This window comes from Sciurus carolinensis, chromosome 5 (genome assembly GCF_902686445.1).
Source record: "Sciurus carolinensis chromosome 5, mSciCar1.2, whole genome shotgun sequence".
Classification (NCBI taxonomy): domain Eukaryota; kingdom Metazoa; phylum Chordata; class Mammalia; order Rodentia; family Sciuridae; genus Sciurus; species Sciurus carolinensis.
In genome coordinates this window covers 119,015,237-119,042,520 of record NC_062217.1, presented here as the reverse complement: position 1 = coordinate 119,042,520, position 27,284 = coordinate 119,015,237, and the positions used below count along the sequence as shown (strand labels likewise).

General features: G+C 31.5%; 2 protein-coding genes across 3 annotated transcripts in view; one reads left to right on the top strand and one right to left on the bottom strand.

The window, feature by feature from the left end:
* Ctnna3 (catenin alpha 3) overlaps positions 1 to 27,284 on the top strand; it is a 1,721,400-nt gene that overhangs the window by 561,396 nt on the left and 1,132,720 nt on the right. The window lies entirely within an intron of this gene.
* Positions 9,480 to 27,284, bottom strand: part of Lrrtm3 (leucine rich repeat transmembrane neuronal 3) — a 170,697-nt gene continuing 152,892 nt past the window's right edge. Inside the window, exon 3 of the mRNA XM_047553948.1 lies at positions 9,480 to 16,507. Coding sequence (XP_047409904.1) covers positions 16,298 to 16,507 — 210 coding nt within the window. The 3' untranslated portion in view covers positions 9,480 to 16,297. The remainder of the gene's footprint in view (positions 16,508 to 27,284) is intronic.

Here is a 27,284-nt window from a genome sequence, read left to right as displayed (position 1 = left end):
AGTGGTGCACACTTGTAATCCTAGTGGCTTGGGAGGCTGAGACAGAATGATCTCAAGTTCAAAGCCTGCCTTAGCAACTTAGTGAGACCATTTCTCTAAAAAAAAAAAAAAAAAAAAAAAAAAAAAGACTGGGGATGTGGCTTGGTGGTCAAAGGCCTAGGTTCAATCCCTGGTACCAATATATGTATATAGTAATATAGTAATAGGGAACAAAATTCAATATTTTCACATATATATTTAAAATTTTTCTGTTTTTTCATCTATCATATTTTCTCTGACCTGAAGGAATAGGAGGGCACTAGTATGTTAAAATGAAGATGGGATTTGCATGCCAAATTAAATTTATTGTATTTTAAATTTGTCTTATGCATGTTTCATAAATCTAGAAGTTAAAGTCTAATCATACAAATATATAAGAAATGCTACGTGAATGAGTACTTATTTTGTTATGGATGAAATATTTTATTTTTCCTGCATATGATATTTTTATGAACTTTGAACCATAGTTATTCATGGTGAAATTTTGGATAAAAATTGGAAATATTTTCACTTTAAATCTCAATTTTGGGAATTTTGTTTGTATTTATCTACAGTTTGTAAATATGGCATATAAAACCTATGTATGCCAGAATTTGACTCACATATTAGTTCTAATTCTCTTAATGTAATGAAAGGAAACACTTTATCATAGTGTCATGAAACCATACCAAGGATATTTTTCTATGGATAAACTTAGATGTTTTGAAAAAATGTTTCCTCTTTAATTTGGGTCTGGGATTGGAGGGATAGATTGGAAGCTCAGAAAGATGTTCTTAGACTTTCAAGGAAATTTGGAGAATTAATGTGTGGACATTTATGGTTTATTATCTATAATATATAATTTTCCTGAATGTTCATAAAATAAAATAATTTTAATATTATAAAAAGAATTAACCACAATGATAATCAAAATACTTTTAACTTATATTAAGAAAATACATTTTTCAAAAAATTTTGAGAACTTTATTTTTAACCCTATCTCTTTTGAACATAAAACTTAGTTAGACTCTTTAATCCAGCACCTAAGAATGTTGTTATTAGTGAAAAAATGTCTTGAAATGTGTGTACTACTTTGCTTAGTGATCTTTATATAAGAGGAATGTGCTTTGTAAGTGCGTATGTCAGTAAGCTTCTTTTTTCCTCCATAGCTCATGAGTAAGTTGCAAATTAAGGAACTGAAAATTTAAGGATGAGTCAGTGACAGAATAATGGAGGTGGGCATGAGGCTAGAAAAAAAATTAACATCCCAATGTTCAGAAAATGTAACCATTGCAGTAGAATAAAAAACACTTTTAAATAATGACATCTTTAGTCTATTTCCTTATATTTTTGCTTCTCCCAAAATAATTTTAGTTTGCTTATTATAAAAGATATATGAAATAAGATTAGCACAAAGAATTAGAAAGAGGGAAATGGGATAAAAATATCAAAAAGGAAAGAGCCAGGACATTCATAGAAATGTTAACCTGGTCACTGTGTTACTGAGTGTAACTCAGCTTCAGATTTCTGAGCCAAGATATGAAGAAGATTGGCTGTATTACATGGCTCTAATATTCAATGGGAATAAATCATAAACATTTCTCAGGGGGAATATTTTTTCCTGAAATACAATTCTTACATGTTCCAAAAATGAAATTCTATAACATGATGGCTATTTTTCCTAATGAGAGCTCCTATTAAATGTAGACGTAAATTGCCAAAGGCATTTTTTTATATAGACTGTAGAACAATTTGAGAACAGAGTCTAGGATATGTAGAATGTTATGTAGAAAATGGAAAGATCATTGAATGGTCACCAAAGATAAAATTGGTTATAGTGTTAGAAATGAAAAGTTCAAAGGAAAATGCTCCTTTCTGCTCTAAAATTAAAAATGAGATGGAGTTTTCTTGCCTTGAGTCCTAAGGCTAAGAGTTTCTACTTGCTGAAGTACAAATTAGCCTCCATTATCTTTTTTTTCCTGTTCTGTTTACCTCTTTTTCAGAAAGAAAACAATGTAATGTTGACCAAGTAAGTGATGACAAATTTCAGTTTATAGTGATTATATAAATGTATTCTGCATTGCTTTAAAAGCCATATTTCATCCTCTAGTTACATAAATTTAAGGTATAGATATATTCTATTGAGGGAAAAGACAGAAAATTGTCAGGGAAAATGAAACAAAGAAACTAAGTCAGTAAAACAATTTAATTACAACCATGAAAATGAACATTGAAGTTAAGGAAAAGCCTGGGGAAGAAGAAATTTTTTTTATGGAAAAATATGATTTTGGATCAGGTATGAAATAAGATAATTGTAACATATCTATAATATAATGAAGTGAGTGAAAAATGAAGCTGCGTTATCATAATTACCAGTTATAAATAAATCAGTTCATTATTTCCATTGAAAGAACACACTGACAACAACATCTATTCAATGTGTGAATGATTTAGTTAATAGCTTTTCATGCCTCATTTCTGACACGTTTTTTTAGGAGGATAAAAATACCAAAATGAATTGAAATATACTGTGCTGGAGTGACTTGTACATAATTTATTACTAACTGGTACTCTTATTTCTAAATGATGATTTTTTTCCTTCCTATAATGAAATAGCTTAAATATAAGAAGCTTCAGGGTTTGCTTTGTTAAGAAACTTACCTTTTGGAAATTTCATAATCAGTGACAGGTGAATAACATGGATGGACTCTTTTCATGTTTAAAAAATTATAGTGGTATTTCTGAGGAGATTGGTTGTTGTCTGGGATACCATGACTCTGGAGAGAGATGGGAATGTCCTGTAGTTGATTTCTTGTAATACTCCTATTCTTTAGAGTAACCACATGTAAATATACTCCAATAGATAACTTTCTGCCACATATGATTTGACAAAAACAATCTTGATATAGTTTATTTTTGTAAGCAATTCTCATTAACAAGCTACTGGATCTTTCTTAGACTACCACACATACAGTTAGGTAAAACCAAGTCTTTGAGTATTCAAGGCATTTATGGAAGTCCTAAAACTAAGTTACAGACAATGAGCTGCTTTTATAAAAAGCATCAAAAGATCTTTTTAAAAGAAATGTTATGACATATCTGAAGTTTTCTTAAGCTCGGGATATTCAATTTATTGAAAAAAAAGAACAACTTACCTTGAAAACATTTTTTAAAACAGATTTGTACTGAGTTAAATATAACCTTATTTATGCTCTTTGGAGAACTAATAGAACTTTATTATGTATAATTGGACAATTCATATTGCAAGATAAGTTAATGTAAGCTTTTCCTTTCCCAGTCTTGTCATCTTAATTGTGTTACCACATGTGTATGTCATATGTGAAATAAAACTTAGGTTTGGAAGGAAAAAAGAAGACATAGACATGGAGAGAAGAATAAAATAAGCAGAGTAATGTATTACTTTCCTTGTGATTTATTTAAGCTCTGAAATTAAATATTCTTTGCTTAGTCTCCCATCAAGATCACCTGTGACCTGCCCTAATAGTATGGAGAATTTCAAGATATATTTATCCTACATAATTCAAAGGAATGATCAATTATTCAAGTGCAGTCTTAACTCCTTGGAACTACCTTTTTATATGTGTACTATATTAGATACCAATTTAACTTTTAGCTTATCTCTGCCCTTTTTATTTGTTTTCTTATACTTTTTATTTCATCAAAAATTTTTTTGAGCACTGAAGAGCAGTTTATTTATTTATTTATTTTTTTATTGTAAACAAATGGGATACATGTTGTTTCTCTGTTTGAACATGGAGTAAAGGCGTACCATTTGTGTAATCATAAATTTACATAGGGTAATGTTGTTTGATTCATTCTGTTTAAAGGAGCGGTTTTAGAGGGGTTTTATAGGAAATCTAATATTTCCTGGACATTTCAACAACAGTAATAAAAGTTGACTGTCTTCTTCTGATCACTAGTTTAAAGTTTAATTTTGCATATTTTAATTTGAAACTTGTCATAGGTCCTTGGGAAATGGTGGAGGGGGTTATGAACCTGAAAAGGAATGGTAGAGATCACCCAAGCTTGTATTTAAGCCAGCATTATAACCTTTGAATCATCATTCCTTTGAATTATGTAGGATAAATATATTCAAGAGGCAGATGGAGAGCTCACTGCATTTCTCAAAGTCTGTCTAGAGACTGTCCAATTGTCCAGTTATTTGCCATCACCATTCTATTCTGCTCAACTTTTATTCCATTTACTAGTGTAAATGTCAGTATTTCACAGTAATCCAAACAGTCCTTGATGCCTCATAATATAAAAAGCACATTAATTTTCATTGTAAACTAACTGAAGTTTTCCAGACTAGATTTTGCACTCTTTTAATTGGGGTTCAGAATAACAATTGCAAAGCTTAAAAAAACTTAAGGCTGTTAAAACTTATTTTATAGTCAGTAATAAATTAGAGAGCCAATAGTGCCACACTTTAAAAATAATAAATCAATAATAAGGATGTTTTAGGTATTTAATAGAACTAGTTGTAATCTGATGAATTCAGTTTTGTGGACTCATACAGCATTGGACCACACTGTAGATAATGATCTACAGTGAAAATTTCTGTGTTATTTGTATTTTAAAAACAATTGTTTAAATACAGTGAACATTCCATATATTCTGAATTCTGATGGCTGCCTTTGCCATATTGTATACTCATAATCCTCAAGAGTGTTTTGGAACATTAGGCACAATTCCCTTGGCATTTATTAAAATGGCAATATTCATGATGAGTTTTCTTCATGTTAGTATTGATATGTTCTGAAATTCTAAAATTAAAATATATTCATTTTCCTAAATAGGAAGATCTGAAAATTATGCCTTGATTTAGTTATTGAATTAATTAATTCTATTTTGGTTTGACCTAGTGCAAGGTACATTCTTTAGTATTTAATAAAAAATTACCTTAAGCACCAAATAAACAATGAAATCCTTTGGTAGTAAATGGTATCTTTACAAAGAGAGGTGTTTGTTAAGGTGAAAAAAAAAAGCTTATTTAAAGAAGTAAAAAGGGCCAGGAATGTGACTCAGTTGATAGAGTGCTTGCCTGGCATGAGAGAGGCCTTGGGTTCCATCCACAGAACTGCAATAAATAAATAAATAAATAAAATAAAATAAAGAGAAGTAAAATGTTAATAATACAAGCACCTGTCAGAACAACTGTTTTTATTGCTATGTTAAATGAATTTTCCACCTTCTAATTTTTTCACTTTCCTAATGAATTGTTTTATGGTAATGGAATAAAATATGAAGACTTTCTACATATAATCTAATTTTCATTCACTTTAATAACAATCTTACGTTCAACCAGTATGTGGTGAAAATTTAAATTGCACAGGCCAATACATCTCTTTCACATTTTTTCACATATTCTTGATGTTAGAACTGCAATATAGGCTATTTGACACAGAATTTGCCTGTGACATATTACAGAATAAAACAAAAACTTGATGATCCATTATATTATTTACTACTACTTTGTTTACTTTTTCAATAAAATTTCATATGACCTAACTGTACTAATCATGGAGTGTTTAAATTTAATGTTATTTGAGGGTTGAACTTAGAAATTTGTGGGAAGTAGTAATTTTTGAAAAAAATTCTCTAATCTTTATATTCTGAAAGAAACTGAGTCTATATGGGGAAAATACCAGATGTAGAAACTTAGATTCCTGAGTTTTTAGAGCTAATATTAATATAAATTGCAAATACATCAAAGTTCTAATTAGGAGTCAGGGGTGGAGCCTGCTGGACAGACTAGAGTTATGTGATTGGCAAACTTTACAATCCAGGATCTCAAATACATTTACTCTTTGAGCTCTTTTTTAAAATTTTATTTCTGAAAAATTAATCATTCTCTCTCCTTTGTGTTACAACATCATGTACAGATTTTACTTTTAGAAATCATATTAAATCAAATCTATTCAATTTTAAGCATTTTTGTTTCCTGTTATAGTTTTTGGCATACTGTACGAAAAACTGAATAAATGAATAAATACTTGACTGAATTAAAAACACCTAAATATTGTAACATGTTGTAAAAAATAGTCATTATATAAAAGTAAAAGGACAATGAATACTTGTGAGTGAAATTTTATAACAACCAAGTCAACATAGATGTAACTACAAATAAATAGTATAAATGAGGAACAAAATTTGACAAAAAGAGAACATTTTTCTATTTAAAAATTTTTTGAAATAACAAAAGTAACTTCTTATGCATCTTTATTCTAAATATATCTATTTGACTATACTTTTCAAATAACGACTTTATTGACAATTATCTGACTTTTAAGGCAGAAATGATTCTGCATTTTGTTAACTATTGATATGCTTATAAAAATATTTTAGTCTATTTAAAATTATTTTAAGCACATGTGAGTTCCAGTACTGGTCTCTTTTCTGTTACCTAAACAGTTTGATCATGGCTTTTAATTATATTTTAGTTTATTTCTAAAAGGTAGCAATCAAAAATAATTTTTGTTTTTAAACATTAGAATAAAAATTCTGATTAACATTCAACAATACTTACCTCAAACGTGAAAATGTTGAAAAAAGAAAGTCAATAAATCTATAAACCATATTTTCATATGACGACAAATATTTTCAGTAATATGTTTTCACTTGATGCCAAATATCCTTTGACTGTAATTAGCTTCTATGAAGTTGTTTAACTCATATAACTATTTTAAATCAATGGGGTTGCCTGGATCTATCTTTAAATTAGGTTAGGATCATTTTATTAAACTGGCTTACAACATTTTCCACAAAGAATTAATATGATTTGCTTCCCACCCTCCTAAGAAAGACAAAACACAATGAATAAAATAAAAGTAAAAAGAGAAATAAAGTTAAGAAAAATGTGGGAAATATTTTGCCTATCTAAAAAGCTAAAAGATTTGCTGCAGCCAGGGAAAAAAATTGTCTTTGAACGTTTAGGCAAACAAGACAAAAATTAAGCCCGATATTTCTCTTCCAGAGAAGCATGGGTCTAACAAATAGTACTGGAAGAACAGATGTCCATAAATGAAAATATATTCTTCCTTTTCCTTCTTTATTGTCCTTTCATCTTAATTTTGTTAATATAAATACTGCCAGCCTTGACTTCTATCTCTGTTCTCACTTTTACTCTGAGATATCCTCAACTCCTCTAGGAATTTTGATTTTATCTTCTATAATTGCTGGTTACACTTACAAGTATTAAATTTGTCTATTAGAATTTTTGTTGCTATGGATGTCTTTTCTCTGTGTGAAGACTGAAAGCCTCTTGGGGATGGAAACTATATTATATACCCTCTGCATCTATTAAAGATTCTTACCTTCCATAGGAATATATTAGGTATATTGTAAACTGTATTCATTTTATTTATAAGCCGTCTTCAGTTATTGAGTTAAATGAATAGACTTTAGAATTCAAGGATAGGACCTAATGGGAACATTCAAGGGACAGTTAGTAGGGGTCAATTTGTCGGTGTACCTATTACCTACTTTTGAATTCTTGTTCCACAATTTACTAGCTTTTTGTTTCATTATTACTTTGTGCATCTATTGATCTTCTTAAGGGGAAAGCAGTAGTATTTACTTCACATAGTTATTATTAATTATATTAACTATAATAATGAGGACCAAATGATTAATGTGTGTAAATTACTTAGGAAAGTAAGCATTCAGTATTAGTTGTTATAACTCTGTATTAAAGTACTTGTTATCAAGTCACTGTTTCTGGAAATAAATAGATATTCCTTATAGTGGCTATTATAGAACATGATCAGATGATGTCTATGTCTGAGGGTTCCTCAGTGAAATTATATGACAACAGAACTATGTTTTCATTATAGAGAATATTTATATTCTCAGTTGCAAGAAGGCATGCACTTAGTTTATCTGAAAACTATCAGATTAAGTTAACAAGAAGTGACCTTAAACTACCTGCTTTCTATTACATAAAGTGTTATCTGGTAGAAGATTCTTCTTCTAATTATTTTATGGTAATACCAAAATGCCATATCAGATTCACACATTTTATATCATAAGTGGAATTAAAGGCAAAGAGGAGTCAGTAAAGGTTACAATTTAAACCTTACATTATTCTTCCACAAAATGATGAAATATACAAGGGCTCATTCTGGAATAGCCTTTTTAAAAATACAGTATAGGGAACTGGGGATATAGCTCAGTTGGTAGAGTGCTTGCCTTGCAAGTACAGGGCCCTGGGTTGGTTCAATCCCCAGCACTAAAAAAAAAATTATATATATATAATATATATAATATTATAGGTTCAAGAACTCAGATCTGAAGTTTGTTAAAGAGGAAACTGGCAAGGAGTTTTGAAGAAGGTCTAATACACTGAACTTAACATTCCATCAAATCCAATCCAAAAGCAAAAAAAGTGTTGATATCACAAGAATCTCAGGTTTTTCACAAGACAGCAAATAGAGATATTTAATGTCTTTATCTAGGTTTCTCAGGTGTAAGTATAGTTGGAGCTAGTATGAGCATCTAGGCTCTTATCTCAAGGCAATGATTTCATTTTTTATAAATGAATATGAAGCAAGACCAAGAGTGTTACAAGTACCTAGGTCAAGACCAGCTACAGAGGACTTTAAAAACCATATCCTGTCTCCCAACTGTGGTGGATATTCCTCTCTGATAATTGCCTATGGCAGAGCAGAATGACAACAGTGACCAACTTTTCATCATGTTCATAGCAGACTGCTTAGGTTACTATATTTATGGATCTGTAATTGAAAGCAAATATATCACTGATGTAAAGCAGGAAGAACAAATGGAATATGTTTAAAATTATAATTCATTCCTTGTCAGATCTTTGACTAGGTGTGTGTGAATTAATGCACTTTACTCATATAGATGAAGGAGAAATTTGGGGTATATAGTTTGGGGGCTATTTAAAATTCAACCTTGAAAATATCATTTAACATTTAGTTTAAATCATTTTATCTGCCTTTTCATTTTTCTTCTCTGAAGAAATACCAGTGATAGTTCTTGAATTAATTTTTATTCTTAATATACTCTCTTTTGGAGAATTAATCCTATCTTTTTATGTACTTATATATTACTTATCTTATACATATTGCTATCACAAATATACATTTGCTCTTATATATCTAATGTCTATGCTGGCCTTTACTGGTTATATTTGATTGCGCAAATGTTATTGTAAACTTTTGAGTCTTAGTTTTAACAATTACTCTCAGATTATCCAGTAACAATAAATCACATTTCCTTCACTTACCTCTTGGTATGTGTAATATTTTGTCCTCTTCGCTGTGTTTCCTCACATCTTCCACCCAGATATCAGGAGCATCTTTGTTATTCAGAATCAGAATTATTCTAGATGTTTCAGATAAAACTCTTCTATTGTGCCATAATTTGCAGATGTAGTGAAATTAGATTCAGGGTGCAGGAATTTCTTTCTTTGCTGGATTTATTGTTTTAAATCTATGGCCTTGTTTATCACAGTTACATTAGTGCTCATTTTTAGTAGGTTTGACTTACAGAATTTTTTACTGACTTGAAATTCTGTGTGTATTACAAAATAAAAGTAGGCTTCATATGCACACTTCATGTTGAGATAGTATGGTGGAATCAAATGTTAATGTAATTTCCCATGACATTATTGAGATTTGTTCAGGTTCAGGGAGAAATAGAAGAGACAGCACATTGGTTTAATAAAAAGTTCCTGGAGACAATAACAGAGTCGAGAGACTATTTAAGAATCATTTGTGAACAGCTGAGACTTAAGAAAATTTATTGAAGATGAAGTTTAAAAGTAGGTTTTAAAAATGTATTTTATTTTGCCATCTCCACATGATGATGAAAACAGTTTTCGGACCCTAACAAAAATTTATATGTATTTTTTAATATAAATAATAATATGTTTTGAGTAGAACAAGCAGAATCTGTATTGTTTTATAAAGGTTGTCTTCCTGCCTTCTTTATGTGGTATGCTCCTAGACATCTTATAATTTACGTAATAATGCTCCTGTAAAAATCTTGCCATATAGAATCATTCTTAACCCATGACAAGTTTTTGCCGATTGACACTGTGTGACTGTATAATATTAGTGTTTTTCTTCACTTTGTCATTTGTACCTGGTGACTTAATTGACCATCTGTATAATTTTTGCTTTAGTTGATAACCCCTTTTTCACCAGTTGAAGGTTATATTATAGTTGCTTATATTTTAAATTGAATTTTAAAAGAGCTTGAATGATTAGAAATTAAAATACTTAATGAACATTTATTGTTTGAAGGGTTTTCCTTCAAAAAATGTTCACTCTTTTTAGGAAATAGTGTATAAAAAAAGAAAGTAATGGTCTTTCTTTTTATTAAGATGTAAATTTGGAAATTTGAAGGAAATCTCTACATAGTATGAAATTTATGTAATTTTTCCATTTGGAAATGTCTCCACCACCTCCATTAAAATATATAAACCCAGTCATATTGATTATGCTTTTCTCACTTTTGGAAATGTGCTGTGGGGTGGTAGGAACACACCTTTAGCATCTGGCAAATCTGGATTTGAATCCTCAACTCTACTTTATGAACCTTGGTAAGTTACTTACAACCATGATCCTTATTTTCCTCTTCTTTGAAATGATGGGTATACCACTTTTCTAAGATGGTTTAAAAATGAGATGAGGAAAACAAAGAGCTTGACATCATAACTTAATTCTTTGCTCTCTCTCCTTCAACTCTCAGGCTGTTTTATTACTATTCAGGAGAGAAACTAGCAAACTAAGTAACTAACCTGCCTACTTTAAGGCTATTTTCAAATACACTTGTTGAAGGAGTTAATGGGGAACACAATCTTTAAACAAGTTTGTCAGAAAGTAGCCTGGACATTTTATGTATAGTTGTTCTTTGTTTTGTAGTCCTCTAGTCAAGAAAAATGTTCAGTCAATATTCACATTGGTATAGTGAAGGAACAAGGTTTAATACTTTCATGTTAGGACAAAAAGCACTAGAATTACTTTGTTTGGAAAAGTAAATCTATTTAAGAATATTTTTCTAAACTTAGCATGCATTGGTATCACCTCAGTAATGTGTTACCTATGCATATTTGGGGCATTATCTCAGATTCTGATTCAGTATATCTAGTATTTTTTATGGGACTTAAGGTCATCTCAACCTCTTCATACTAACTTCAATGATAGGATAGATGGTAAAAGTTTAAACAAATAAATAGAACAAAAAACTTGTTAGTTTTATCCCTATTGTCTTAATGCTATTTTTCCCATAAATCCAGGTAAATTCAGTAAGTAAAACTGACTGAAACCAATCCCTCATGTCAAGACCAACTCAAAACTTGGAGACAGTCTTTTATTTTACATAGTCTGTGGTAAAGACTACATCCTAGACCTTTAAGGCCACACAATAGGAGTGTGTTGCATTATACAACACAAGATATGTGATAATCAATTTACTAAATTAAATTGTGTTTTTTTTAGTTTAGAAAACAAAGAGTATTTGCTACAAGGATCCTTTATCACAAGGTCTCTTGATGAATTTGAAAAATTGTTTGATTTACACAAAACAAATTTTCATTTGGCTTTTAGGAAGACAAATACTATAAAACCAAATCTCCTATAAATGTTTGAGAGGTCAAAGAAACTCTACAGTTCCCTATGTCCTACATAGCTAAGGTACTCTGCTGCTTTAAGATCATTATCCTTAAGAAATGTAAATAAGCAACTGTGGACTTTTTCAGAAATTAACCCAAAATGTAAAAAATTTAAATATGTCTACTTCTATCTCATAATAAAATCTAATGGTTCGCCATGGAAAAACTTTAAAAATGACCATCAGCACTCCGATGTTTGTTTTTAAATTTTCAAAATTTTCTTCCCCTTTAGAATAAAATGAAGCACAATTGCTGATTGTCATACCTTTGTGGTTATATCATAGTTTTGAAAGTACTGATCCTGTGCAGCTCTCTTTTTAGGGACAGCTATGGCAAGTTAAGGAGGTGATTGGGTAATTGGAAGTTCTTGCTACAAGACCAATTCATCATCTGAATGTTTCCTATTAAAAAACAAACCAGTACCTTGAGATTTTTTTACATGTTAAGAGATTATTAAACTATTACCCAGTATGATATACTGTTAAGAACTATATTATATCTGCTCTGGAGATTTCTCAATTTCTCTTCTGTGGCCAGGTTTCTGCCAATTCTATTACCTCTCCCTTCACATGCTGCCATCTACACAGAATATCTGATTTCTTTCTTTCAACTTTCTCACAGTTCACACCAGGTAGCTGTTTTCATACTTTCTGTTTCTTTATTTATTTTGAATCTTTAGTTTGAAAGATAATATTTGTCTTCCAGTCAGGAGTAGTTGAAAACAAATACATTTTTACTTTTATAAATAGATGTTTTATTTTAGAAAGTATTTTTGCAGAAAGATTTTCTGTTTCTAAGCAGTTTATGTAATCAGATCTTGGTTCAAATTGGGTTATGTCATTTGTCTTGAGTGTTAAATTTGGAATGGTTTTCTTTGCTTCCAAAAATATAATTTATGTTAAAAATTAGTATGGGTTTCTAGAACTTCAAGGAGGGAGCAAGAATAGAGACTTGACAAAAATGAACTGATTAGTAAAATACTTGCATGTTAACATAGGTTTTAGCATCTATGCATCAGTTTGGATAAGTTATATTTCATTTTTATTGGAAAGAAAGTACAGAAATCTGTTGTCTGAGTTTTTAAAAATTTTTGTTTAAAAAAAAAGTCTTGCCAAAACAAAAGAAGAAAAAACAGTCTTCCCTATCTAATCTGAATTAAACACGTGTTTAGTTGAACGTGTGTTCAACATGTGTTCAACCTTGTGTTATGGATCATTTTTATACCTACCCACACAATCTCAATTTAGACAGTTTTGGTTTTTCTCCCTGTGCTTCTTGAATTTTTGTCCGCACCTTAGGGACTACCTATATCCACATCTTGGGAGCAGCTGTTCTGCACATTTACAAGTGATCTTGTATATTGAGATATATAACTTGCTATAGAATTTTAGCCTGAGAGCACAGGTTGGCATGCAGAAAGAGTTCATTTAGCCTACATAGTATATGGACTGAAGGAACTGAGTTAAACTAGAGAGTATTAAATAACATGTCAAACATTTTTTTCCTTTAGTGTACCCACTATCTCTGGATGTTGTCAGCTTTAATCAGAGAGAGAAAGCTTTCAGTTTAATGAAAGCCTCTGAAGTTTGAGAATGGTTTAACTGCATCAGTGATTAGCCCAGTGTACCTGGGTGAGGACTCAACTTCTTTGAGATTAATGCGTCTTCATAGAGTTGTTATGAAGACAAAATGAGAAGGTTTGTGTGGTTTGGAAACCTCAAAACACAGCATAATTTTATTGTTTGCTGCAGCTGCTGCTGTTTTTGACCATACTGGGTCAAACTCTCCATTTTTCAACACCAAATATAGATAAACAGTTTTTAGTTATTTAAATGATTGAGCAATAACCAGGAAGGGAGACATGGGTAGGTACTTGGAGAAAATGGGAAATTATCAAATGCTGAAAAAGATAGCTTAGAAATAAAAATTTTAGACACAAATTAACATACATTGCAAATATGTGATAAAGATTCCAGACACCATCTATTCTGGCAGGTTTTTACCATTCCCCTCCCCCTCTTCCACGGCAGAATAAAAATTAAGCAAATAACCCAACATAATTTTTCCTTTTCTTTTGAAGACCCTTTTGATTTAATTTCAAATATGGTAAGTCTTAAAATTTTTAGATTATTTGCCTTTTACTGTAGCTTAGGCGCTTGAATGCTCAGAGCTACAGTTCCAAAGTAATTGCTTTTATTTATAGTTGCTTACTTTAGATGAACTTAAAATGTTTAAGAAAGTGGTTTGTTTCAGGAAATCAAGGCATACATTTGTAAACCTTCTTGGAACCTTAAAATTTAAAAAAAATCATTTATCAATTTGAAAGTGTCTCAAAATATGTTTGAAGTGCTTATTTACACAAATTAATTCTTTTGTATCTTTGCAAGGACACTTCTAATGAACAACTTGGCAGATGACATTTTGATTTACATAATAAATAAAATCTTGCATTTGATTTTATACCCATAAATAAGAGATTTATAGCCCTCTATAAATTTTGTGCAAATCCAAATCTCAGTGTAGGGGATTAAGAAAACTCAAAATAATATATTGTAAGAAAATTAGCAATTGGAAAAAAATGAAGCTTAATATGGGCTTAAAAATGACAAAATTTTGATTAACAATGTATGTAAAATATGTTACAAAATCTGATATACTAAATATTTGATTCAGGTACTGGGTTTGACGTTTAATTACATTTAAATTAATAGTTTGCATCTTCAAACCTTTTACATCCCTTTTTTTCTTTCTGACATTGTATATTTTCAACAAATATTTGAGTTACAGTTTTTAAGTTCATTTTTCTTGAAGTTATTCTTCAATTTGCTGTGATAATCTGCATGAAACTAGATTTTGTAGATATGATTTCTTTGGAAGAGATAAAAAATCAAGTTCGACAGTGTTACTTTTAACTAATTCTTTTTTTGTTGTTTTTGTTGCTCTTGATTGTGTTTGACCCCTATTACACTGACATATATTCAATCTATTTTTGATGTCATAAATATAAATGACAATATAAAAAAGCATTTGTCCTAGTGCAATAGTAATTGAAACTTGCAGTTTTATATTAAAAAAGAATACTCAAACACTAAAAAGAATGTGTGATTATCATAGATGAAGTAACAATATTTTCAAACAATAATCTGTGTCAGGTAAACAACAGAAACAAGTTTGATCATTCCAGCCTCTGAAAAGTCAGGTTTTCTTAATTTGATTTGTATTTATAATACAATCACATAATCAATATATGACCTGGGCTGGTGTCCAATTACTCTCAGTTATTTTTCAGATAATTTGGAGGTGAATCCCATTATGGAGGGCAATGTAAACAATTTAGAACATATTAAGGATGTTTATAATCTAATTGAGTGATCCATTTCTCCACTGTGGTTCACTTCTACATTGAATGAACTGTAGATGTTTAACATTCTGCCTCAGGAGCAATGGATGTAGCACACAATGACAAAAATTTCATATTTTTCCTTTGAGAAGTTCCCAAAATATATTCTCAAAGTTCCAAATGAAAAGTTGTCTTAAGAACCAGGCACATTTTGCACTGACTGATGGTTATTTTTAGGTAAACCGCTTTGGGTTAATTAGAAGAAAAGTTGCTACTGTACAGTTATTATGCTCTATCCTCCCACCTTGTCCTGAAAATAATGAGATGTAACAAAAGTTTTCCTTTGTCACTGGCAGCTGCTCCTTTTAAGTGTATCAAAGTCTGTTGCTGTGGTTACGGCCTTTGTTTCCAGTGATGTTTTGTCCATACTTCTCCCCCCACCCTTAACAATGGTTACTCAAAAGAATGAAATAATGAGTCATTCATTCGGAAATATGTTGTTAAAATATCCCTCTTTATCATTACATTTCACTGCTTAGAAACTAGGCTGTAATTCAAGGCAACAGTTAAATCTGAGAAGAACTGTTAAAAAAAAATCTTTTGATTTTTTTTTCATTTATAAGAAAAACCTGTCTATGTAATTGAAGAACCTCTTACAAGTCTGAACAATTAAATCCTTTTTGGTTAATGTATTATTTCTGGAACAAGTAGATAAAATTCTACGCAGTAAGCATGATAAAAATCGTGCATGTTTCGCACAGCACAGAATTTTAGAGTCAAGGTTTCTGGGCACAAAAGCAGTAACAAAACAGTCCCTACAAAACTGAGTAACTTTGAATAACACAAGAAATAATTTTGTTAATTTAAAATTTTAGAAACTGAAATGTGTCAAGTTTGTAAAGTAAAATGTAATTAAATTATGGTACTGTACATACCAGTTGTTTCTATAATTGAAACTTTACAATATGAAAAATACATTAGCTCTGTACAGTTTTTACAGGTAGGTAGGATGAGTTTTGAAAAACGATTCTTTTCCTTTTTTTCAGGGTCATACTCTTTAAGTCAAAAAAATACTGCACAACTTAGCTAATTACAAAGTGTAGACTTGAAACAATTCATGTCTTCTTTATTTCATGAATCAATCTTGGATTTTTGTTTTATTTGAACAGGGGATTTTTGTTTTGTTTTGTTTTCAGAGTCACAATGAACAAATCTTCCTCATTTTGTCCTTGAGGTTACAAAGTTTGGTAGCAACCCTTGGCCACCAGTCAGCTCAGTTAAGCCAGCTGCTGTTTATGGTCACTGATTCGGCCAGCTGTTGTGATTGTGCTCAGGTCCAGCTCAGTCTCTAGGTGTGTTTCCATCGTATCTTCCTGTGCATTCGTTTCAAAGGATTTATGAGAGAGAAGCTCATGATGCACCCCACAGTAACTTATTGTGGGCTGGTCGTATGCCAGAAAGGTTGACACATTCATAGATAAAGGTATCTGGGGAAAAATGACATGAGAAAAGTCAGTTATAAAGAGACAGACAACTTGGGGGGCAAGATTTGGAGACTGAAGTCTGACTTGACCAACCTCTACAGCTACATCTGTGGCTTTAGTGTCCCTCCACTATCCTTCTAATGTTCCTTATTTTCATATAGTGAACTCAGAGCAACCACTTTAATGCTTGACTGAAGCTACTTAACATTATCTTAACATTCTTAAGTAGTTTTACTTAAGAACATTCAGATAAATAGCAGTATAAGTGGTTATAAAAATGATTTTAAAAGTTCCTTCATCAGAGGAGTCAAAATATTGCTTCCCCTAACTGGGATAAAACTGTGGCTTTAGAACTAAGAAAATTATTATTTGGTTACCTTTGGTATTAGGATGCAATAAAACAGTGATTCTCAAAATTTAGCATGCATGAAAATCACCTCCCTCTTCTTCAACTACCTATTCCATTGTCCCCTAAGTTTCTGATTCATTAGGTCTGGGATAGGGTATGGAATTTACTTTTCTTACAAGTTCCTATATGTTGTGGGTGCTGTTAATCTACACAGTACATTTTGAGAACCATTGCAGAAGAGAATTGTTTTAGTTAAGTCATTCTGGCTATTCTTATCTATAACTTCATAATATTTATTTCATTATGAAGATTCCTTAAAACATTAATGCTGTACTTTAGTTAATGTATTCAAATTTAGAGCTCTAAGAACTCCCAAGGAAAATCCTTTGTAAAGGTCTAAAAATCATCAAAAGATGATGCTGGTTTGAAGGAACCAGTAAAACAGGTGACGAACAGACTCCATTGCTAATAAAAGAAAGCAAGATTTAAGGATATGAAGGAAAAAAGTCAAGGATGACCATCATGAGCAGAAGAGAGACGTTACAGACAATAGGTAGTCTTGAATGTAATCAGTTGTCAAAGTTTACAGATCATTCCCATTTTTTTCCAATAACATAAAAACGTGTCCTAAAAAGTAGGTAGCTTTGAGGAAACTTTAGTCCTGATCTTGACTTAATATTCACCTTAGTTCAGATATTGTTTATATGTTCTCCAGAACCTCATGTGTTGAAATGTATTAAATGGTTGGAAACTTAAATTTGACTATGGTATTTAGTGGTGGGGCTTTGGGGAGTTGTTTAGGTTTAGGTAAAATCATTGGGGCAGAGCCTGCAGGATTGAATCCCAGTGACTCTATAAGAAGAGGGAGAGAGAACAGAACACATATATTCATATAAATGCTCCCTGTCTCTTGGCATGTGATGCTCTATGTTGTCATGGGACTCTGCCATCAAGAAAGTTGTCACCAGAAGACCACCCTCAGAACCCTGAGTCAAACTAAGCTTCTCTTCTTCATAACTCATCCAGTCTGTGGTACTGTGTTACTGGCAACAGAAAATGAACTAATGTAAAATCCTAATTACTAATTCATGTTCTTGAATTTCCTTTAATGAAAACTTGTTTAGTGAATGGATAAAATGCATTTCTGTTTGAGCACATCTAACTGAATTTCCCTTCTGATCTCAACTGAGATTAGAGCTTAAAACTAAGGAAAATAGGATGTCTAGGTTTTATTCTGTTATTAATTGCTTCTTTATTCTCCCCTCCCTTCTTCTCCATGATTAGAACCCTCAGTTTCTTGTCTTTCCATCCCTACCCTTTCACCCAAACTTATTTCTCCTTCAATAAAATTACTTGAGATAATATTTCTTTACTTTCTCTTCAGTAAAAAATTCACTTATTTTGAGATTGTCTGTTTAATAAAATGAATATTGATGTATCAAAGTTAGTCCTTGGAAGCAAAAGTATAATCCAGTTCATCAAATGAAATTCCTGAGTAATTCTTTCTATTTATGTAGAATATTAAAATTTGAAGCACAAAATTGTCAGATATGTAAATAAAATATATTATTACAATTTAAAAATAGTCAAGGCAATTGAGAGATCAGAAAAGTAAGGCTTAATATTAAAACAGAATACTTCCATTTAAAATAAATAACAATCTCTGTTGTTACAGATGAGATAACTCAGATAACTAAAATATTTTATCATGTAAAAGCACTTGTGCAGCATGAATAGATTTCAATTACAGGGGAAAACAAACATAGAACTGCTATTGGTCACATGAGTTTTACATTAGCCTCTGGGAAATCAATGCTCTGTAATGTGTTACGGGTCATATATCCATAGGATTTTATATACTTGTTCTTATTTGTCATAGAAACTTATGTATCATGCATAAATCCTTCCTGGCTTTCTTGGAATTACCTCTACTGTGAATAATTTGTAATTTCTATGGTCACAATTTCTAAAAAATAATATGCCAAGATACATTTATTCTGTGTGTTTGTGTGTATACACAATTTCCTGCTTGAGTTAATATCTAGAGGCTGTTGGTATCCAGGGTGAAAGTCCTAATTTGAACCATATCCATTAAATAGTTTGCTATGAATGTCTATTTTTAAAACCTCACATATTTTCTTTAGAGAATTTCTTATTGTTGAATATGTCTTTGAGACACCTTATCCATGCTTATACTATTTCAATGTATTTTCACTTTTATTTTTTACTTTTTAACTCTTTCTGAAATTGGGATAGTACTTATAAGCAGTGTAAATGTTTAACAAGTATTTTGTTCCTTGCAATTGAAAATGCATCTTAAAGTTGATGACAGTTACTATCAAAAATAACAGAAAGGTGATCAGTAGGTAGAATTTAACAGCTAACCTTATGGGAATATACCATGGATTTTTTGGAAGTTGACTTAAATGATTTTGAAACTATAAGGGTTAGTATATGATAAATACAAATGTGCATTTATAGGGGCACATGATATATATCTATATGCATGTATATATGTCATCTGATAGCTAGTTACTAATGATATCAAAACCATTCTATTAAGGTATGAGAAACACAAATTTTGTTCATACATTTGATAACTATTACACATTTATGTTGTCTATATAAGCTATTTATAAATGTAATATACATACCTGTAGATGTATATGTAATATAGCATATGTATACACACATGAACATTTAAAAATTTTTTGAATTGAGTTCAGATAAACCTTTGCTAGATTATGGTATTTCTTCACTGGCAATTTTATTGGAATGGTAAGATAAATTTTACATTAAGTATTTTGTTAAGTTTATGTAAGTAATTTCTTTCTTAGTTTCTTATTTCTAAGTATTTTATATAAAGGTGAATGGCATGTTTATTCTTTAGTGACTATCTGATGAACAAAAATCTATTTAACCTGTATATGAGACACTATGTTAAATAATATGTATAATTCAAATACTAGTGAATAGATCAAGTGGTTTAGGTATAGAATAAGATCAGTGATTTTCTTTTTAATCATAATTTTTTCTTACAAGTTACTATACATGACAATTCACCAGATCTTGACTTTAAGTATGATTGCTACAACATATATTGAAATATGTAGTGTAAAAATGAATTTTATTTAATTTTAAGATCTAACTTACTTTGTTTATTGAGAAGATGAAACTTGTGCTAAAAGACTACACTCTTTGCAAACACTTATTATATTAGTATATTAGAATATTCCAGTAGCATAGATATTTGTAATTTTAAGCTTTTCATTTTGTTTTTATAATTGATTACATAAAATGTAATGAGTCTTAAGTATAATAAATGTAAATAAAAATATAATATTTGTTATGTAAATTTATATGGGAAGGAATATTTTTGACTCTAATAAAAATTATATTTTCATCAGAAAATGTCTTCCTCATAAGCATATTACATATATTATTTGTAATGCCTTTTCTTCCCCATATCACAATCATAATAAGTATTGAGCACTTCCTCAATGTGGGGTATTAGATTCTTACATAAATTAATTAAAGTAGAAAGTCAAATGTAACATGTGCAAACTCCTACTCCTCAAGTAATGACACACCACTTGCTACCCCAAATTGCAGTACTGTATAAGAGGTTTATTTTGGTTCTTACCATAAAAGGAAATTATTTGCTACTTTCAAATTATAGTCACTTGTTTGGAAACATAGCAGATGAACTTTGTGACAGTTTCCTTATTTGATAAAAGTTTGAATAGAAGGAAAGCTTCATATTTCAAATAAACTATATTAAATATTTGAAAGTTAAAATCTGCATATGGTATATTTTACATCAAGAAAAATATGATGCAGAGTTTTGGGCAACTACTGTGAATCCAGCAATTTTTTTCAAATTCTGTTGGGAGGACATATCCTAGCACCACAAAGTGACTGATGACTGGGTAGTGATGAAGAGGCTACCAGTTGGCATTAGACACTGTGAAGCTCAGATGCAGTCCATGTAAATTCCACCTGTCACCAAGTCATAGCCAATGCAGCATCCTCTTCTTCTTCAAATAACCAAGGGGATTTGGTTTTCTTTGCTCTTTTTAGATTAGCTTGTTCTCTCTCTCACATCCCAGCATCTCTCCCTTTTTCCTTCCCTCTCTCAGTTCCTCACTCCCCCTCCATTTTTACATTATTCTGTTATATGCTTTTCACTATGGTTAAGGTGTTCAACAGTATGATCCTACTTTCTACTTAGTGTTCCATTTTGAACAATAAATCACTTAGTAAATATAATAAGCACTGACTCTAGGTGTCTATTAGATTGGTTCCAGAAAGGGCAGTAGGAGATTTAAATCTAATAAGGATACTGTTTCCCCAGAGCTTTTTACTTTAAGACTCTTTTTTAAGAAATATTTTTAGTTGTTGCTGGACACAACACCTTTATTTTATTTATTTTTATGTGTGCTGAGGATCCAACCCAGGACCTCATACACGCTAGGCAAGCACTTTACACTGAGCTAAAACCCCAGCCCTTAAGTTTTTTTTTTTTTTAAATTGGTGCATTGTAATTATACATGATAGTGGGATTCATTGTGCTATAAAGACACAGGTACATAATAAGATTTGATCAATCTCATTTCTCAGTACTTTTCCTTCCCCTTTCCCTTCCCAAGTCTGTTTGCCCTATGCCAATGATCTCCTTTTATTATTATTATTTTAATTAGTGCATTACATATATACATTATACATACACACACACACACACACATATGTGCATTTTGGTGTATTTGTACATATACATGGATATAGCATACTTGGTAGATTTCATTCACCACTACTTCCCCATGTCCTTTTCTTCTCCCTCCCTCTCACTCCTCTTCTACCCCATTTGTCTTCCTTCTTTTTTTGTGAAAGTCCCCCCTTCTCTCTCTTTCTTCCAAGACCTTTTTTTTTTAGAAGCTTCTATTTAAAGTGTCTATAGAATCCTCTTGTCCTATCTTTCTAAGAGAAAATAGTTTCTTTCAGTGTATTTTATCTGATAAAATTTTATTTATAATTATTCATGGCTTCCTTTAATCCTTAATGTTGTTCAGGTGGAGTAATTATTCTTGAAGCATAACTTGTAGAATTTCAGGGATATGGTGACTTACTCTCCAGAAAGCATTATCATATAGAGTTGAGCTAAGAAATCATTATAAACCATTCTAATTATGAAAGGTAGTAGCTGACCCATTACCTAGGAAATTTTTCTTGGGAAAAAGTTCAATTCTGCTTAACTAGTAATATCTTGACGTCAATGACCTTTGCTAGTAGTAGTTTTTCAGTGTTTCAAAATCAATGATATGTTCCTTTCTCATAAAAATTACAGTTAAATAAAAATAACCAATTATTAATGATTTTCCCCATTCATATATAATATTTAAGCTTATGATTATAAAAGGAAAGAATAGCTTTTTAAAGTTTCCAATTTGTGATTAAATAAAAACAACCATTTAGCCTTTTATTCATTGCATAAATAATATCTATGTATATTTATAAAAATTTGTGTGTATATATACATGTATATGTGTGTGTATATACATATATATATACCTCTATATGTATTTCTCATATTGAATTAGTTGGTTAGAAGTTTCTCAAGCATCTTTTTTGTGATAAAAAATATATTTTAGGTACAAAATATTCTGAAGAACAGATAATGACAGCTTACTTTTTGGAAGGAAATAATAAAAAGCCTATTTTTCCCCTCTCTAGAGTGAGAGAGAAAATGTTTTCTTGTTAAATGTTATTTCTGAATGTAGTTTTTAGTAAGTATAAATACTCCTACTACTAATTATCTCTGAACAGAATGCCATGATGTCCCCCCCATTTCACAGGGAAATCTTGCATTTACATAAGCCCAAATACTATCTAGTAATTATTCTACCTCTCTCTGTTGTTGAAAGGATGATACTTTAGAGTTTTTCTAGGTTTTTTTTTTCTTTTTCATTATGTGCATATAGTAAAGGAAACAGACTTGTCATGAAGGAGTCTTTTTTTTTGAGATATAATCCTTATCACTTTTGAGACACATTTTTCTTAATTTTATGTTGGAATTCAAAGACCTATAATCTTTGTTTTATCATCTACTAAATGGGTTTTCAAATGAGTTTATTTCTATTAACAGATAACATAAGAAATAGACATTATGATATTTTTCCAATTAATTAAATTTATCTATAAATTTGTCTTGAATGAAGTTCGTCATCTCTGAATCCAACTATTTCTTCTTTCCTGTTGGGGGCTGTGCCAGCCAGAATGGCGCCTGATCACATCGGCAGTGAGGAGGTTAATTGACATAAGCACACTCAGGTGATTTTTCACTGGCCGTATTCAGTTAAGTCCACGCGCACAATGGGTGCACAGGTGTTCCTGAGCACGCCTGCTTGGGCCTGCTCGCTTTAACCCGTGATGGGGCAGCTGGCTCCTCGCCTGATCACAACTGGCGGGGCCCCACCCTCTGCCTCCTGGAGGGAATATAAGTGGGCAGTGGGCGGGGGCTCGAGAGTAAGAGCAGCAGCGAGTAAGGAGTAAATGAGTAAGGAGCGACAGTAAGAGCAGTAACTAGCAGAAAGCAGAGAAGCCATTAGCAGAAAGGAAGAAGAAGAAGCGGCAAGCAGATAGAAGCAGTGAGCAGGGGCAGCGGTGGAAGGCAGATCACAGAGCAGAGAATTGAGAACACACCTCTAGATGCACTCTTAGTTCACAGGATGCAGGATGCACCTTTAAGAAGAAGCAGCAGAAGCCTAAGAAGATAAGATCTCTGAAAGTGTAGTCTCTCTCTCTTAAGCAAAGTCTCTTTCTCTCTGATAAGCCAAGCCTCTCTCTCTCTCTCTCTCTCTCTCTCTCTCTCTCTCTCTCTCTCTCTCTCTCTCTCCCCCTCTCTCCTCTCAAAGCAAGTAAACCCTTGTTTCCTCTATCCTCTATACCTGCGCAAATTGTTGCTGCAGGCGGTGACAAATACCCGCAGATTTGGCACCGCAGAGAACCAGTGACATTCCCCATTTGTTTTGGGGAGCATGTACTAGGATAAGTCACTTTGCTAGTTCTTTGACTCTTCCCTGTCTCTTGTTCCAAGTAGTTCATGATTTGCCAGTTACTGTCTAGATAACAATGACAAGATCCACTATTCTCATCTCTGGTGCCACCGTCTTGGCTCAAAGGATCATTGCCTTGTTCACTTGATGATTTTATGATTAGTCTCCTTAATCTTTTCAGATGCAAATAAAACTAGACCAAGTTCATTTCTAGAGAAAATTGACTGTTTTTAAAAAATGTGATTAAATATTATGTACCATATAGAATATAGGAAATGCTTCCTTCTTTTCAGTTGGTGAGGGTTGTGGCTCAAACATTACTCTTTGTAAAGAGATGAGTTTAAAATATATTCTGGGGAATTTTCTTCCTTGAGGAGAATATTTTATATATACACATAATATGTTTATATATATATATATGCATGTATCATGACATTGCCTGTGAAGTTCCTAATTTTTTAAAGTTTTCAAAAAATGTACTTGATGATTACTTTATTCTTGTTCATTTTGATGCTCTAATTTCTATTTCATTTATGTAAGTTGATTATCTGGACTAGCCTTGTCTTTTGCCTAGGGTATGTGCAATTTGATGTGTGTTTGGGGATTGGTTAGCAATATTTGTTTCAGTTGTACCAAGCATGAGCTTTGTGAAGAGGATGGTAGTTTTATTTACAGTCAAAAAAGAAAGCTGCCTCTTTGGTATTATTAGAATAATATTAAGAAACCCTTGATTGAAAATACCTTTCCTACTGGTTTGATTCCCAGCTTGAAAATTCTACCAGTAATCATTATTTAGGGTTTCTGTGTTGTATCAGTTGAAAACATGTAAGTGCTATTCAAGGAGAATTGTGTAAGTAATTATTATGCTGCAGCTTAGATCCCTGGTCCAGTGTAAAAATCTATCTAGATGTTACTGTGGGTCCTAGTTAAATTTCTTTAGGACTTCTACAGTGGTGTCTTTGCTTGGTCACCTGGAGCATTTGTTCTATCTCTTGGTTGATAACTGTCTAGACACATCTCTAACATCCTCTTCATTATGATCATTAATAATTCATTGATTGTTTATTGTGGTCATGCCACCTGTTGGACTTAGATGTCTATTTTAAACCTTCCATTACTGCTAGCAATAAGTTAAATGTAAGTATCCTCACTTTATAGTAGAGAAAACTAAGTCTTAGTTTAAATAGTCTAAAATTACTCCATGGTGATTTGCAAATGTGATTATTTGACTTCTTAATTATTACATTTTACTGCCTCTTTTTCACACTCTAACTCACCGTGGTCTTGGAATGTAGAAAGTTGAACTTGGTATAATATGTCTGATACTATTTAAACACCAATTCTTAACATTTGGGTTTACAAGTGTGAATGCTTTGTTTTTCTATGCTATACCATAATTTTTTGTCACCTTGGGTACTCAAGAAAGAAATATAAAATAATCATCAGTGGTTCATGATGTGGGTAGATAGCGACAGCTCAAAAACAGAGCTCTCTGTTTCTTATTAAGTTCATATGGACAGATACAAGGTAAACAAAGAAGTGTCCAATTTGGAGAAAATTTGGAACTAGAATGTGAACCTTAAATATACTCCTGAATAGATATAAGATAAGGCTGTTTGGTGGCTTAGGGATTTAAAAGTTAAATGTCTGTATTGGCTTGGAAATCGGTGGTCACTTTTTCCATGAGATAATGTTAGCTTTTCTTGTTAACAAAATATATAAAAAGTTTTTTTAAAAAAACCTTCAATCTATAGTTCAATTATTTTGTTTGATATTAACTATGATGCTTGTCTTGATTTCTTTCTGTTTAGAAGGCATGTCTTGGTCGATCCTGGAGGACAGTAGGACTGGGGAAATGGAGAGCAAACATGAATAAAGTACGGTTTTTGTTCTCTGGTAAAATCATAGGGCAGCAAGGAAGATGGGCCAACAATGCAAGAGAGTAAGGAAAGCCTGTGACTATGGTGAACTAGAGACCAAGTATACTGTTTTTGTGTATAAGGACATGCAGTATCCATCAGTATCCATACACATGTGTTGTGTGCCTATTGGCTGATTCTAATAACTCTACTATTCATTCTTTGTGGGTGTAAAATGAAATAGCCATCTTTTTTGTTTGAAAGTAATGTTGTTATTTTCCTGATTTATTGGTGAAAGTCAACACTGCTGGGAAGTGATTCAATATTTACTTTTATAGACTCTCCCACAGAGATAATATATTTTACTTTGAAACTGATTTATTTGTTTGAAGAGCAATCTATCTCTGGGAAAACTTTAGCATTCTAATGGTTAATTGGTGTGAGTACAACAGACTCTTGGATCATTAATTTTAATTATCTTGATTCGATGAGTAAATTATTTTAAAAACATTTTCAAGAAGTACTTAAGAGGCTGAATTCATGTTAGCTATGTTAAAAACATTTAAAAAGCCTAACTTGAAAATTCTTTAAAGTATTTTAAAATTCTTAGATGTAATTCACACCTTAATATTAACTATTGTTATTTTCTGCAGAGCTAAGTTGCCTTCCTGAGATCACAAGTACAGAATAATAAGGCAGGAACTTGATGTGAATTTGAAAAATTTCAAGTGTCTGCAATTTGAGAATAATGTGAAAGAAAACATTGTTTGTAGAAACATAATTTTACTAGTGCTTTTTGTGTGAAAAGTACATTATAATTAATTCCTGCAGGGTGGAAACATAAAGGGAAAAATAAATTAAGTGTTCCATTTGAAAGGTCATATTTCTTCTAGCAAGAAAATGTATTTAGATTTAAAACAGAATCCTGGATTGCAGCAGTTTTATGTATCTTGACAAATTTATACCTCAGAAGTACCTTCATTCCATCTACGTAATGGGGAGAATCATAAGCTGAAGGTTTCTTTATCTTTGCAATTCAAAAAAACCCTTAAGTATATAAATGATACGGCCACTTATGAATGTGCTTTTTTACTTTACAAAACATTTTGCTTCTATTTCAGTTTTGTAATAAGGAAACAATGGGAATTAATTATATGAATTGTTCACATAGATTTACATGTGTCTACAAAATGCAATAGAAATATTTATTCATGAATTTATTCACTCATTCCTTCAGTGGAGATTTACTAAATGCCTTCTCTGGGCTTGACGTTGTGCTAGAAACTGAGGCCTGGCTAAGTTCTCATAAGTAGAAGAGAGAGGGCTTTATGTAAAAGGAGCACTTCTCTTCTCTGCAATTGGCATCTCTCAATTTTCCATCCATTTACTCACTCACTTATCTGTCTACCCACTAATGTTTGCTCCTAATTTTGCTCTAATTATCAAGGTATTTCCTCATACTTTTATTATATTTATATTTTTAAGATCTGCCTCTAACACTTATTTGTACTTCTGTTTTA